We start from the raw sequence: 15129 nt of genomic DNA on the forward strand, positions 1-15129 counted from the left end.
GCTTTAAATTTTGAAAAAATTAAAATGATGTATATGGTTTGTCATGGTTTTGACTATTTCCAAGACTTCTTTAAAAACTGAAACGGTATCTCCTTCGCAGATCTTACGCTTATGCAGCGGAGCATTGTGGATAGTGTCCTGTGATGACATAGTGAATGTTGGTGCCAGCAAATATTTCGGTTCTGATATTGGCGAAAGCGTTAAACATGTAAATTAACCCGTACTAGGGGAATGTGTGTCAGAGAGAGGTAAAAGTTCATTTTCTTTTATTTAATTATTTTTTCAGTATATTCAGACCATTTTTCTTTAATTCAGGATCATGGATACATAACCGGTTTTTCTATAGAAGGTAGTTAGTTAATCACGAATTGTAAATGGTGTAATTATAGAGGTACGATATAATTATGATTAATGATATTAATATAAACAAAAAATTTAAGGTTAAACTACATTCTCTTAAGATTGTGTTCCAATTTAACAATCACTTAACGCAAGATTTTAATTTCATTTCGAAGATAAAAAAAGTTTTGAACTTGATAGAGGCTTTTCAGGGTTTGTAACCAAGTTTGATTAAATTAATTCTATGGGAAAATATATCCCATTGCAAATATAAATACAAATTATCTTACGAACAATATCTACTTTACTACATATTTTTGGAGATAAGAGGATTGAGGATCTCATGTTAAACACTCTAGGCAATTCAAGATGAACTTCCCTCTATATCAAAAAATTTTGGCCACTAAATCATCTCAAAGTTTTCGTATTTTCTTCTATTCTTCACCGCGATGATGAAACAGGTCTTGATTTATACTTTTTTATTTATACCTCGTTGACATTTCCCTGGTATCGCAAATCAATCGCAGGATCGATATCGCGCGACAACATGCACGCCACGATGGCGCCATGAGACGGCCGGCGGCCCGCATGGCTTTATTCGGTATGGTTTGGCTTTTGCGCGTGCGCGCGGAAATGAAGAAGTGCGCCAAGTGTCAGCGGAAACAACGGGAAACGAAAGATCGGTCCGCGTCCAGAGCAACGACTTTTTTTACGATCGAAGGCGCCGCCGGTACGCCACTGAGTGCACAGACTTCGAGAACTACCCCTGCCGTAGACGGACCTAGCACGTTTTGCGAGGTGCATGGATTCGTCGTACCCAAAGAAGGTAATTTATTATCTGTGGTAACGCAAGTGATCATATCATTTGAATTAAAAACCAAGATATTCATGAGATTATGATGGTCCTGGATAAACAAAAGAGGGGAGACTCCAAAAAAAGGGAACATGATATATCCCGCCATAGGCTTTCTCTGTGCATTTCTATGGCACGCATTGCATGTGCAAGGTTATTCTTCCGCTCCTACAGTATCAACTGTAAATCTAAAATTTTTGGTATCGAACAGCTTTTGGTCAAGGGCATGGGCACGGTCATCTGTGATCTAATCGATAAATCTGTACGGAATTCGGTAATGGACGAATGGCCATGGTAATCTGCCCAACATGTATGTGTTCATATAAAGGGGCTCTATAAGAACTAGAACCTAGTTATTCCAACAAACTTTTCGCAGGTTCCACATTCAACACAATACCTTAATTATAAGTATATTTATTCTGCTCAATTCATTTCTTTTATTTATTTATTCTAAAACTATTTAAGATAATTTCTGCAGCCTGCAGTGATTTTTCAGTGATCAGCAGGTATTAAATTTTGAATTTCCCCAATCCGCCAATATTTTGCAAGGTAATTGGAAAAAATTTACAAATAAAATATCTGATTTGACATTTTTCAGGACTTGGTTACGATATTCTCAATCGTCCTTCGTCATTTTTGTTACGCGGAAAATTTTATTATCGTCACTTTATGTCTAGGCCATCCCAAGTATAAAACAAACGAAATTGTTCGTAGACAAACACGACCTCTCAGTCCGAGCATAAAGGACCAACGTTGATGACCTTCAAGCTTTATTTATGTAGGTCCTTGTAGGTATAGGAGAATCGCTTTTACGGCCCTCTAAGGACAGAAATTTTAGGGATTACAGAGGTGTTGTTTGGATTTGGTATGAAAATGAATGAAATATTGCGTGTAGATATGTTTATGTATATATACCGAACCCTCTTGAGTATTTTGACTTTGAATATGATGTTTCATGTCTGTTGACTGTCAAACAATCGTAAAATTCGATTTTAATAAGTCAAGTTTAGCATTATCGGCAGACTTTTATAGGCTATTTAAATTTTGTAAATGCCGCTACCACCCACATTTACTAAATAATTTAAAAGCGATGATGCACTTCAGCAAATTCTGATGAGTTTTTTAGTACGGTCGTTCAAAAGATTAATGACCTCGCTGCATTCATGTTAGTACAATAAAAATATAAAAACGCACTGGATATGTCTATTTTATGTTGCTTCAATTTTATATTTGATATATTCTATAACTTTTAAATGACATTAAAATGTTGGCAATCGGCTCAAAATGTTTTCATTTCAAATTCGCCTTGTTTCTTGTTTCGCTATATTTTAAACTTTTCGTGTGTCATTTTTAGCAATTTATTTTCTATAAATTGAGTGCTTTGAATTTATCAGCATGTTTTTTGAACTTTGCTAGTAATTTTTTGAAGATCAAATTGTTCTAGTTGACCAATTTCTAACAATTTGCTAATATAGCACTAATAATAACACTAAATTTCCAGCAACTTTCTTTGACCTGAAGTTAATATACGTTCATTTAACGGCTTTTCTCTGCTTTAAACAATAATTTTAAAGTCAATGGGAAATCGCGGAAACTATGTATGAGTTTCCCAATATTCGGAAAGAACTAGAATGGGAGAATTGGGATTCCTAAGTGCTTTGAAACGTTTAGTAGGTATTAGTAAAGTTCCAATACATACACATATAACATATATCTATCTAAAGATATATTGTTTTTTGTTGACACAATGGTGAAAGCAGCATTCTTTTACTTTTACTGTTTCGGTATTTTTGGTGAACGATATTTTGCAAAATACGTATTAAAAACAAATTTAATCATTTTGATTATATTATAGTATTCATTTATGTATTTTTAATACGCATTCGTTATTGACTGATTGAGTTTCAATATTTTTAGGCAGTGTTGATTTATTAGTTAGATTTATTACTACTTTTATCATTTTATTTTTATTATCATTTAGATTTCAATAACATAACAAAAAAAAATCTACTCTCCCCTTTTGGGGGTGCCTGAGTGTGCCAAAGCAAATGCATTTACTAAATTTATCCAAAACTCAATTTATTCCATTGAGATAAAGTACCCTTTCGACTAGAGTACTCCTAAAAATAATAATAAAAATAAATATGCGTTTTTTCGATGTTCTTCGCCTGTTATAAATCCTTAAATATATTGCAATACATTTAATAAATTAATTAATTTAAAGTAAAGTGGAGTTTCAAATAAAATATGCTGCGCTGGAAAACCCTGTATTTCTTTTAGTTTTTTGTATGTGTCATATGCACTAACTGCTCCCAGTTTTGGTTTTTCCCCAAAACAAAATAGTTTTTTGATTAAAATGCGGTTAATGCCTACCGAATGTGCTAAAAAATGTTTTGTTTTTTGTAGTTTCACACAAATTCCGGTTATTCCTTCCAAACGTATTTAGCTTTAATCCCTAACGACATTGCAATTGTGGCATTATCGGACCCCGGGCCATTAAATGACATATTAAACTGATATTATCGACGTATATCAAAGCAGAATTTCGAACTTCGAGTTCAATGGGACGCGTGGTCAGAATCACATACATACCATTTTCCGATAAAGCGTTTAGCTTGAGCGTTGAATACAGGGGCGTATTACAATTTATACAGTCCCACTAGATGTAATTGAAATCTGATACAGACTGAAAATTGTTCTCACAAACGGCCGTCTTTGTAATTTACTCCGAGAGAGGCTTCAACAAATGATATATTAAACAATTGCTCGAAAAAGTCTATTTACGGAAGTATAAAAAGTTAAAATTAAACATCCTTTTTTTTTCTAATATGGCAACCTAATTTGATAAATTGTCGAATGACTTTTCACCTGGTATATCTTACTCCAAATGGGTTTCAAAGTTTAAAATCTTGTCTACATGAAAAATGTACTTTTCTATTTTTTTTGCAATTTATTTTCGTCAAAAGAAGTATTTACTCGAGAAATTGTGCAGTTTTCCCTGTAAAAGAAATCAGTCATCAGAGACTATCTTTCTTGCCCCTTTCTTAGCTCTGCCCCCTCAAACAGTAAATAAGCAGGTACAGAGTAGAATGGGAGCCAGTTTCAGTTTATCTCCGAAGAAGCCAACAGGATGATTGGCGAAACGTCAGCAATTTTGATTTATAATAATAATAATAATATATTATAATATAGAAATTATTTTGTTTGTCTAATAATTTCCTCGTCGGTGTTGTCAGCAAAAGTATTGAAAGGAAGTCAGAAATACTCTAAGGAAAATAATAATAGTAATAATGTTTAGATTAGTATGACATCAAGTAATCAACAATTAGGACAGCGGTTCTTTTGAATCTCTTATCACATCTATATGCAATGAATCTATTAGAATCTTTCTCACGCCCGAATTTCACAATTAATTCAAGTTAGCCCATTTCAAATGGCTGACATAACCTGAAATTTGTTATATCACCACGGCGCGGCGATCTCCGAATTGGAATGAATTTCTCTTGCCCCTTAGTAATAAATTAACTGGTTATATGGATTTTCTCGTATAACAGATTGACTAATATATTCGAAATCAATAAACTGAATTATTGATTATTAGTTATCGCTAGCGTTGACCTTTGTTTCTAATCAAATCGTGTATGCACTTTTTTGATTCATGAACGTCTTAAATTTCATAAATTCTAAATGAACAAACACGGTTTGTCGGAATGTTTAAGATTTAAAAATGAAAAAGTGACGGAATAAAGCTAAACGGAAACCGTAAAACCGAACCAATGTAAATTTTTTATCATCCAAAACTTCAGTTCAACTTTGGCTTTCAAAAATAAAAACGAGAACCACGTATAAAGAATAATATAACTTTTTGTACGATTAAACTTACTTTGCCCGTTACTGAACTGTCACAATCTCACAAGAAGATTATTCCTGAACTTCTCTGACCAAAAAATTTACTAAACGGGCGTGACGAATGTGTGAAACAACTATATTTTTCCTATAATTCTCCTTTATGCCAAAAATATAGTGGCCCTATACTATAATAAAAATTGACGAGCCGCAGGCGCCATTGACATTTTCGTAAATTTCACCCATTAATCTGCACTTTGCGCCATTTTCTTTTTAAACACAGTGATCTAGGAATATCTTGAGAACATGCTGCCCTAAGAATGCCTCACCCACACTTATTGATGATCTGTCAACGCCCATCTCGCAAGGTCAGGTTAAAAGCAAGATTGTAGTTCTCGTTTATCCACATTTCTGTGATTATGAATAAGTAGGCCTTGCATGGAGTCAATGTAACTTATTCGATGTTATGTTCTGTTAAACATAGTCTTAGTGGGTAAACTTAAAATTTTAAATTCGTTTATCAATTTACAATATATAAAAATTTTTAAAAGTAGGTTATGACACGATGTGACATATTGTGAAACAAAATCGTTTTTAAATTACGTTAAAATAGCTTAATATAATTAAATCTTACTTTTAAAAAAATATATCGCTACGCAGATAGTAACATTAAACACTCCTATTACGGCCACCCTGTACATCGAAGAGGAAAAAATCATTTTATCTGCAATCTAAAAAACCAATATCCGAATCATCGGGATCTAGCTTCGAAATTGTTTGTTTAAATCAAGCAAATATTTCAATTCCGAGATTGCGGATTAAGGTGGGATCGGCATTTCAAATTATAAGAATGAGTCCCCCCTCACATAAATTGAACAACTTTCACACCAATTAGATATTTCGACGGGAACCAAAGTTTGTCGGGAGAAACTTCAAGGAAACTGTTAGATACAAATCACTTGGAATTATCTTGCGTCACTTGCAGACTGTTTAAACTTTTGTTCCACGCGTCATGTCAAGAGAAGAAATTAATATCGAATATACATTAAACATAATAATATGTTTCTAATTTTCGATTTGCGAGCAAACTTAAAGATGCAGCGGTTGCGCAAGTTGCGGTTGGAACTCTTGGAGTAACATCCAGTTTCCCAACTTTGTTTTCTTGACATATGATACTTCTTGGTCTTCACTTCCCATTTTTGGTGTATTTTCAGATATTTTTCGAGATTTTGGTACATTTGAATACAGTTTATGATTTTTTGCAAAAACCTCAACGAACGTCTATGGATTTGATATAAATGCAGTTTTTTTTTTAATTTTTTATTTAAAACTTTTCCTATCGATTAATTGAATTGAATTTGTATTTAAAACATAGACAAACAAAATAAGTTTCAATTAATTTAATTAATGATTAGTAAATATGCATTTTAGAAAGTTAATTTTGACACCCTGTATAAGTTGATAGTGATAAAGGAAAATCCTATTATTTTAGCCAAAAGAAAATATGGTTAACGGATTGATCTACTTTCTGCAACATCATACAGCATCTATTTAAGATAGCAATAATATAACTAACTAACCTAACCGTCTAATGCCTAATGGTCAAGCGTCGTGACCTACTTTTAACCTTTCGTCGGTACGCATCAAAAACTAGTCCCGAACTCCAGGAACCACCGCAAAGCGGCATTCTTATGGTTTCGTCTCCCGCCCGTTAAAAGAAATAATGTAAACATAGCCTTCTATAATTGCATGCGGAAATAACAAACAAAGAAAAACTGTGCTGGCAAAAACTAAAAGGATTTGATATTTTATCTACATATTAAGAGGATTTTTATAAATAAAAAAATTTATGATCAGAGCGTGGATTCATTTTAAAACTCTGGTTGCAATACTTCGAGTTCATAAGATTAACCAAAGATGTCAGATTTCAAGTGATTTTGGTGTTTCATTGTTTGTAGTTTTAATAAATTATGAAGGTCCCTTGTCCAATCGATATAAACATTGTATTATTGGCAAAATTTTAGCAACGCTCGTAACACAATATTCAAAATGTATTGCCGGTAACGTTAACCAGTTAACAAACTGAACCAGAGAACAAAGTTTGGTTTCCAAGGTAAACAGAATGAAGTACTTACATCCATCCATTGTTGACCTTTGCGCAAGAAAACAGAAACTTTAAAACCACTGCCCGAGCAAGCGGTTATAATAACTTGACCTGGAATATAACACGGTATAACAAATTTGTCATGAATAATTTAGAAATATTTTTTCGAATGAAAATAGCGTGATACCATTATACAATTATAAATTGTCACCCCAGCTAAAAAAGTTGTTTAGGTATTGTCCGAAACAAATGAATATCATGTTTTATTCTTAGTGATTATAAATTTGGCTTAAAAAAGTTAAATATTTCTTTAATAATTGAAAGGTGAGGTGTAACTTTAAACATGTTTATTAAAGCAGGCTCTTGTTTTGATCACAAAATTCAACAATTCTATTAATTTTTTTATACTATATGTTTATATATTTTATGTTTATATGTTATATTTTATGTTATATGTATGTTTAGCATAATCTAATAATTTAACTTCTCCAAAAGCTTTAAATTTCTCCACAGAATGTGGCGCCCCATAACATGAATAGTTTTATGAAATATAATTTCTGGTAAAGCTAGACTTGTGTCAATTAGATTTGTATTTAAAAAAAATATATGAAATCGGAGGAGTTTAAAATTTACTGCTAGAAAAAAATGTATTTATCAATAAACCGAAATTGCAGCCGTACATTTTACCACGGAAAAAGCCGAAATCCCTTTTACGGTCGAGACCTGCAACAAAATAAGGAGCATTAAAAGAAAATTACGCGGAGTTCACGAACTAGAGGAAATATAAATAACCTTTTATTGTTGGGGACGTGAATTTTCATGGCAACGCGAAAATATTGTCGAATAACGCTAAAGCTTATTTATATTGTTATAGTTATTTGAGAGCTATTTTATCAGGATTGTCCATGTTAAAACAACTTACCTCGGGGAATAATTTATTGCAAAAAAAAAAATTAGAATTCCAAACAAAACGGCGGTTTTTGTTGTAGATTTCAATAATATTTATGTATTTTAGGACTTTTATTGCAAATATCATAATTTTTAGTTGTTGTTTCATATACTTTAAGACAAAGAAAAATAGTATAATTAATAAAATTATTCTAGATTTAGCGGACTATCACTATGGTTCTCCAAATGCCATTTAGATATTTCTTGACATAACCTTCATTCCCATTTTTGCCAGCGACTAAAGTCAAATTTAACTTAAAGTATGAGTTTTATCAATATTGGTACATGAAAGTTTGTTGTGTTCTCTGGATTTTTTAACTAATAATATTATTTTCGCTTTATAAAAGACTTTACTTCATTCAATCAATTAACACTAGAGGGAATCCCATATGCTCTACAGTGGGTCATAAATAAACTTTTTTTTTTAATATCGGGATACTAAATCAAAATTAATTAATTGATTAATTAATTAATTATTGTCCACTTATTATTAATTAATTTGATATTTGAATTACATTCTCATAAATGATGCGCGATTTATTGTTTTTTTTTTGATTTTTGAATAATTCATTCATAATGATAGTGACTGATTTCACCCTCCAGTTTCTCGGGTTTTTGTTTTTGGAATAGCCTCATTCACGCTTTGCTTGATAAGTCATTGAAATAAAAGAAAGTGTAAAGAATATGTTAATAGTAGTTCTCATACTAGCCTCATCTTGTCGTCGTTCCTATCACAGCAGGACTGCTTAAAATCGATTACAGTTTTGTATGCTAATTTTGGCTGTGTCATACTAAATGTATTTTATATCAAAGTTAAAAGAAAATGATAAAGAAATATTTGATTTTTTACTGCGCTTTTTCACATGGGTATTGAAGCCAAAAATCTCGATGGCTTTGGTGGTTTCAAATATTATTTTTCGTTCGCCTTCGTAAAAGAGTATCGTCCCAGTGAAAATTTATTGAGCGCGCTACCGGTTGGGTATATAAAAGTTTCAAGAGGAACCGCATTGTTCACAGAAAAACGCTAGGTAAATGAAAGTTTCATATGCCGCCTACTTTAGTTTTCTGGACAACTGAAACCGATCGAGAAAAGAAAGCGATTTTACCAGTCCAGGCACGTGCAGTTTCGAGCATCAATGCCGGAAAATCGTCCAGGGCGAAATGGAATTCGTTAATAACATGTCTACTATTATACTTACACTTTTTTTTTGTTTGAACTATATACCTTTCCCGGTCAGTTATACAGTTAACTACTCTTGATTACGATTTTATTTACTTTCAAACTCCGTGCTTTTATTTTGTGCTGTAATGAGCAATGCAGCTTATATTTTATATTTATATTACATATTTTATTTTCTATAATAAATCAATCAATCAATCCTCCTGTGACTGGCAAATTGACAGCGATATTAAAAATTCCCACAAAACTGCGTTGAGTTGAATACGTTGGATTATAGGGAACAGGTAAAATCACTCATCTTGGGAAATTTATTTTTTTCCTTTCCTTCTTAAGCGATATAGACTAATTATTCTTAGAATTATTTTTTTAAGTGCTTTTTGTTTGGAAAATTAATACTTAAATATTCAAATAGCGTCGGGACCAGCGCCGCGAAAATTTTCTATATTAGGGGATGCCAAAGGACGCCCAAACCCACGCGATTTCGGACAGGTTGACGCTTCACTGAAATTTAATTTGGTTAGTTTGTGCTCCTTTCTTAGTTCCAGACTCGGATTCAGATAAACCAGTTTTATTTGCAATCGGTTTTAGCCGATAATATACAAAATTGAAAAAAAAATAGCTGTAATGGAATCAGCTTGCTTTATTCTTCAACTTATTTTTATAAAATTAACTAACTCTAAACTCTAAAATGAAATATTATACTTTCAATAACATTTAGTTTTAATACCACAGGGATGTTTTTCCTTTTTTGTCTAAAACCAGAAAGTCTCTCAATAGTTAATAAAAAATTAAAATTACTTAATGTATTTCTGAATATTAACATTTTAGTCAAATCTTTTAGGTACTTATCAATTCGTAACTTGAATTTTGTCCCGTCTGTCTGAATTTTATTTGATTTAATATGTTTACTAATATCTAAAACCTTATTAACTGTAAAACATAACTGTCAAAATGGTCTTGCTCGGAGCGGTAATTTTCATTACAAGGTAAGGTATTTTATACGTTTCTATAAAGCTTACACAGCCCTCGTTTGATTGTTTTATTATATAAAATTAACAACACATTTTTTATTATAGTTTATATTTTATTATCACAGCTTTTATTATTAATATTATTGCAATTATTTTTTCGTAATATTTTTTCAAGTAACATGTATAATAATTTTCTCAAATAACTTTTTAACAAAGGGACGTGGAGAGCTAAAATTAGAAAAAATTAGCAAGAATATAACAATAAAAGCAAAACATAATGAAAATTTTACTATACAGAAATTTTTGTTTCTGTCATAAAAGAGCAAAAGTTGCCGATGAAAAGAGAGAGAGAGCTACAGTAATACAAAACCATTCAAAATTTTGTATTAAGGTAATACAATAGCTTGAAACCTTCTAATTTGAACTAGTCACATTATAATCAATTGAATTGAATCAGGTGAATATTTGTAAATTAAAGACAGAAAAATTGTTGATCTTTTTAGAATAATGTACAAAATACTGAAAACGCGAGCTGGAGTTATTAATTATTAAGTATTAATAATAATATTTAATAGTTTACTATTCCAAATGTCGTATATATCGCCAAAAAATGAAAATATAAAAAATTGGATAAATTACTTTAATCGAAGAACTGGCAATTTTCCTAATTTAGTATATATTATCATTGCAGATATACAAGAATTTTACGAACTCACTCTTCTAGACGAGAACAAATCGGTTCAAGAAAAAACCGCCGAAACCATTAGAATAGCAAACAAATGGGAATCGAACGATGGTCCTATCATTCCTTCGTTTGCCAACAATGGGGTAAGTTTATCGGTTTGAGTTAGAAGCGATTTTTTTTGGTTCATACGCGTTTCGAAATTAATACATTTGTATGTGACTGAAGTAAGGCGAAAATTTACGAGGATATCGCAATCGTATATATCGAAACGAATCAACGAAAATTACCAAATGTAGTCACATTCGCTGCCGAGACTCGTATTGGTCCGAACTGGTTTTAAAATCGAAGATTACGATTCAGAACGCTTTTTTTGCAATGCGAATTAGGAATATAAAATTTTTTAGTGGTTTTTATACCATATATTTCGCAAATATAGGAAACTGATTAAGGTGCCGCTCTTGAAATGCTGGTAAATTATTATTAGCTACTAGAACTATAGAGTGAATGTGTCAATAAAACAGAAACTTATGAAGCAACAACAATAAAGCAGAAATGTAGAGGCATTCCCACGAAAATGTCAATGCATCCTGCTGCGCATCAATTTTTACCGTATTATGTTATCTAATAGGGCAAAAAGTCAATCGATCGAAGTAAATTTCGAGAACTTAACTTGATACGTGGAAAGTTTCCCCATATATTTTTGCATTTTAACTATAGGGTTGTTCATAAATGTTTTTTGTGATTTTTAAAAATCTCCAAGGAATATGCCAGTGTAATATTTTGTTCCATGACGTCAAATACGTGCTTTAACATATTTTTTCCAGAATCATACAAGAAATCCTCAAAAGTACTTACCTGACCATGACAAAATTATTGACATTAATTTATGGTTTTTTATTTAATAATGCAGAATTAAGAGAAAGTTGAATCAATTAATGATCCTTTAGTATCATTTTTCAGAATTTTTTTTTGTTTGATGGGCAATTTAATTCAAACTGAGATTACAAATATCAAGTTTCGAAATATTTTCGTCAAATGTTATCTATATACACAGTTCGTTCTTTATTACGCCATTTAATGTTGCTTAGTACTGATAGATATCTTAAAGAGAAACATAATGGCGATTATACAGAAGTGGGCTACTTGCCTCTCGTGTTTCATTGTTCTAGGTGTACAAAAATATTATATTAAGCAAATTAAGGGCAAGTAGTGATCTCTGGGCTTTTTTACTAAGTTACAGTGCACCGATTGATTTTTGTAATTCACTACGTACTCCTTAAAAAATATTTTTTTAATTAGGATAATGGAAAACGAATATTTTACTTGCACCTGTTTCTTTTATTTGCTAAAAATGATTATTAATAGTTTTAGAACCACGTGATAAATCGACTCTGACGATCATGCGAACGAGGATAAAGCACCTATTGCAAACCCTTATTTAATATTTCTTCTTCTTTCTTCTTCGGAGATTCAAGCACACTATTTGCCAAAACAGTGTTTATCTGGTAGAACCTAAGATTTATAATAGTTTACTTATTTCAATTAGATCTAAGCCTTGCTACAAATGCAAAAAACAAAAATAAAAATCAGGTAGAATATTGAGCGTCATGATAAACTCTTTTTTTAACATATTAGTAAAATTTCTGTTTTTATTTTGAATTTATATTCACCCATTTCTTGTTTATCATAACTCTACATAACAGGCGTGAAGCTCAGCTAACAGGTAGCAACGTAGAACAGTAAAAATGAGTAAAATAAGTTAATAAATTGAGGCTAATACTTAATGATAATTATAAAAAATATTACTTAGGGGCAATTAATAATTAGCAGTAAAAAAAGAAATGGAAGAAAAAAGTAAATGAAAATAAAAAATATATCAAAAATTTATTTTTATTAATTTTTCGTCAAGCAACGAGAAAGAAGTTGAAAATAAGAGCTTATCATTTAATTTGTCAGCGTTATAAATACGCACCAGATGAAAAATTTGAAAAAAATTTGAAGTCAAGGTGCATTATTTTTATAAAATTTCCACTAAAAAAAAAGTTTTATTTGTAAGAACAAAATGTAATTTGCTCTAATTGTAACTGTTACTGTATTTTAACGAACTTTGTGTTAAAATGTTTAGTGTGAATCTTTTATATGTCATAATGGCGATACTGGATATAAGTGAGTGGTGATACCTATTAAATCAAATATATTGAAAACAGTGACGAATTTAAATGTCCATGGATTAAATACAAGATCAATTGGGAAGTAGTGTTTTGAATTTTGAATGGTGTTGTGATTTATTAAGACACACGATTATTCTCAGTGCATCTCATTATATTACATAAATTACGTACTATGTACAATCACGGTATAAATCAGTGGTACACTGATGTAGAATAAGCTAACGGAGATGCCAATTTGGCAACTGGGGCGGCTCCATACGAGTACGTTGGCGCAGCATAAGCCAATTGGGCAGGTGCAGAGTATGCTAGAGGTGCTGCTACTTTAGCTACTGGAGCGGCATAGGCAACTGGGGCAGAGTAAGCTACTGGAGCGGCAACTTTAGCTACAGGAGCGGCGTAGGCAAACGGAGCAGAGTAGGCGACAGGGGCAGCTACTTTAGCAACTGGGGCGGCGTAGGCGACGGGGGCAGAATAGGCGACTGGAGCGGCAACTTTAGCTACGGGAGCGGCGTAGGCAACTGGGGCAGAGTAGGCGACTGGAGCAGCGACCTTAGCTACGGCCGGTGCGGCGACTATGGCCTTCGCTAATGGTTCTTTGTGGACTACAGCGTTGAATCCGTGAAGAGGGTCAGCAGTGTATTCAACGGTTCTCTTGGTACCATCGGGATCGACGACTGAATAAGCTCCTTGCACTACATCTCCGTTACGGCTTTCTACCTAAAATAAAGGCAGTTGTCGGTAAAATATAATATATTATTCATTAATAGTTGCAATTATTTGCATTGGGGAACTTTGCGAGTAGGGACTTATCGGTTAGAAGTACCTGGCTTTTGCTGTCTCCAGTTAAACCGTCTTGTACATCATATCCGTACGAGTATTGGGGGTTGTGGTCGTAGTCTTCGGCTACGACGGCTTTGGCTACCGGAGCAGCGTAGGCTACTGGAGCTGCAGCGTATTGTGCGGCGGGCACTAATCCAGCTTGGGTAGCGGCTACGAAAGCAGCGAGAAGAAACAGCTTTGGAAAGAAAAAAATGATTACCTATGTTTGAAATAATATCTTTATGTTTAAAAACAATTTAATATAATTTGACCAGTGTTTTCTTTTTTGGATATTAACGAAAAAGAGTCTGGTTAATTGTTAGCAAAAATTCTGTCTTGTCATTGTCTTGTCATATATGTTTTTGTCCAAGTCCGAATTATAACCAATTTACCTGACAATCTTTTACATGAGTGTTTTAGCTTTTGGATAAAAACAAAAAAGGGTTGGGTTAATAGGGAAAGCCTGTCATATATTTGTTTTTATCAATGTCCAAATTGGAACCAATTTACCAAGTCTCTCGGTTAATGAATCTTTTCCAAAAAATTTTTTTGAAATCATTTTTCCTAATTAGAAATGTTTGTTTAATCATAAAAAATGAAATGTTTCACAAAGGGTTAGCATTCACTTAACAAATTAACTGATTTAACATTTTTAACGGTTAATTCTACCCCTAGCCTAACACAACAGCCTGAAACTTGTGGGAAAAAAAAAATTTAGAAAATAATTGGACAGAAGACTGTGCCAAACTTTTTATAAAAAAATCCTCCTTTTTTTTTTGACAATTTTAAATTTGTTTTGCAAAAAAGTATCGAAAAATAATTTACACAGTTAAAGACTAAGAACGTGCAAGACACTCACCTTGAATGCCATGTTGTTTATCTGCACCGAATGTGTGGACAAGAGTGTGCTTTTTCGACGATTTGGGCGCCTTTTATACAGACCAACACAAAATTAAATCATCCGGTTTTTGCAGATCGATTGACAACTGAATCGGGCTCGAAAATTTCGAAAGGACCGCGGTTGGTGTAGGGTCACGACTAGTGATCTTTCATTGCCAATAACTTTTGCTTTGCTTCTTTGTTCGCTGTGGGTATGGTTTTTATGGCGATAAACTGCGTGGTTAATGGATCTACGGCGATGCATTTTAAGCACACATTTATAGATTTTATTTTTAAATAGAATAAAACTCATTTTGAGGATCTTAAGGATAAG

The 15129-nt window shown here is 32.5% G+C and overlaps 2 protein-coding genes across 10 annotated transcripts in view; one reads left to right on the plus strand and one right to left on the minus strand.

Moving 5' to 3' along the window:
- LOC132700633 (disks large 1 tumor suppressor protein) overlaps nt 1-15129 on the plus strand; it is a 413177-nt gene that overhangs the window by 202014 nt on the left and 196034 nt on the right. For 6 of the 9 annotated variants that reach the window (XM_060668077.1, XM_060668082.1, XM_060668080.1 and 3 more), the window contains exons 1-3: nt 217-248; nt 867-1165; nt 10933-11069. In XM_060668077.1, coding sequence (XP_060524060.1) covers nt 232-248; nt 867-1165; nt 10933-11069 — 453 coding nt within the window. In that variant the 5' untranslated portion in view covers nt 217-231. Of the gene's footprint in view, nt 1-216; nt 249-866; nt 1166-10932; nt 11070-15129 lie in introns of those variants that run through there. The other 3 variants (XM_060668085.1, XM_060668083.1, XM_060668094.1) reach the window with 1 other exon arrangement.
- LOC132700636 (larval cuticle protein A3A-like) lies at nt 12986-14871 on the minus strand. Its single transcript, XM_060668098.1, has 3 exons — nt 14776-14871; nt 13921-14112; nt 12986-13814 (listed from the first exon to the last, which is right to left on the minus strand). Exons 1-3 carry the CDS (start codon nt 14785-14787, stop codon nt 13290-13292), a joined length of 729 nt encoding a protein of 242 aa, XP_060524081.1. The 5' UTR covers nt 14788-14871; the 3' UTR covers nt 12986-13289.

Source organism: Cylas formicarius, unplaced genomic scaffold (assembly GCF_029955315.1).
Source record: "Cylas formicarius isolate icCylForm1 unplaced genomic scaffold, icCylForm1.1 PGA_scaffold_4__25_contigs__length_36172078, whole genome shotgun sequence".
Lineage (NCBI taxonomy): Eukaryota > Metazoa > Arthropoda > Insecta > Coleoptera > Brentidae > Cylas > Cylas formicarius.

Bases quoted from the DNA above. Each gene is read 5' to 3' on its own strand.
- LOC132700636 (XM_060668098.1), bottom strand. The intron at 13,815-13,920 runs GTACTTCTAACC...CCTTTATTTTAG, and splicing joins CTGGAGACAGCAAAAGCCAG to GTAGAAAGCCGTAACGGAGA.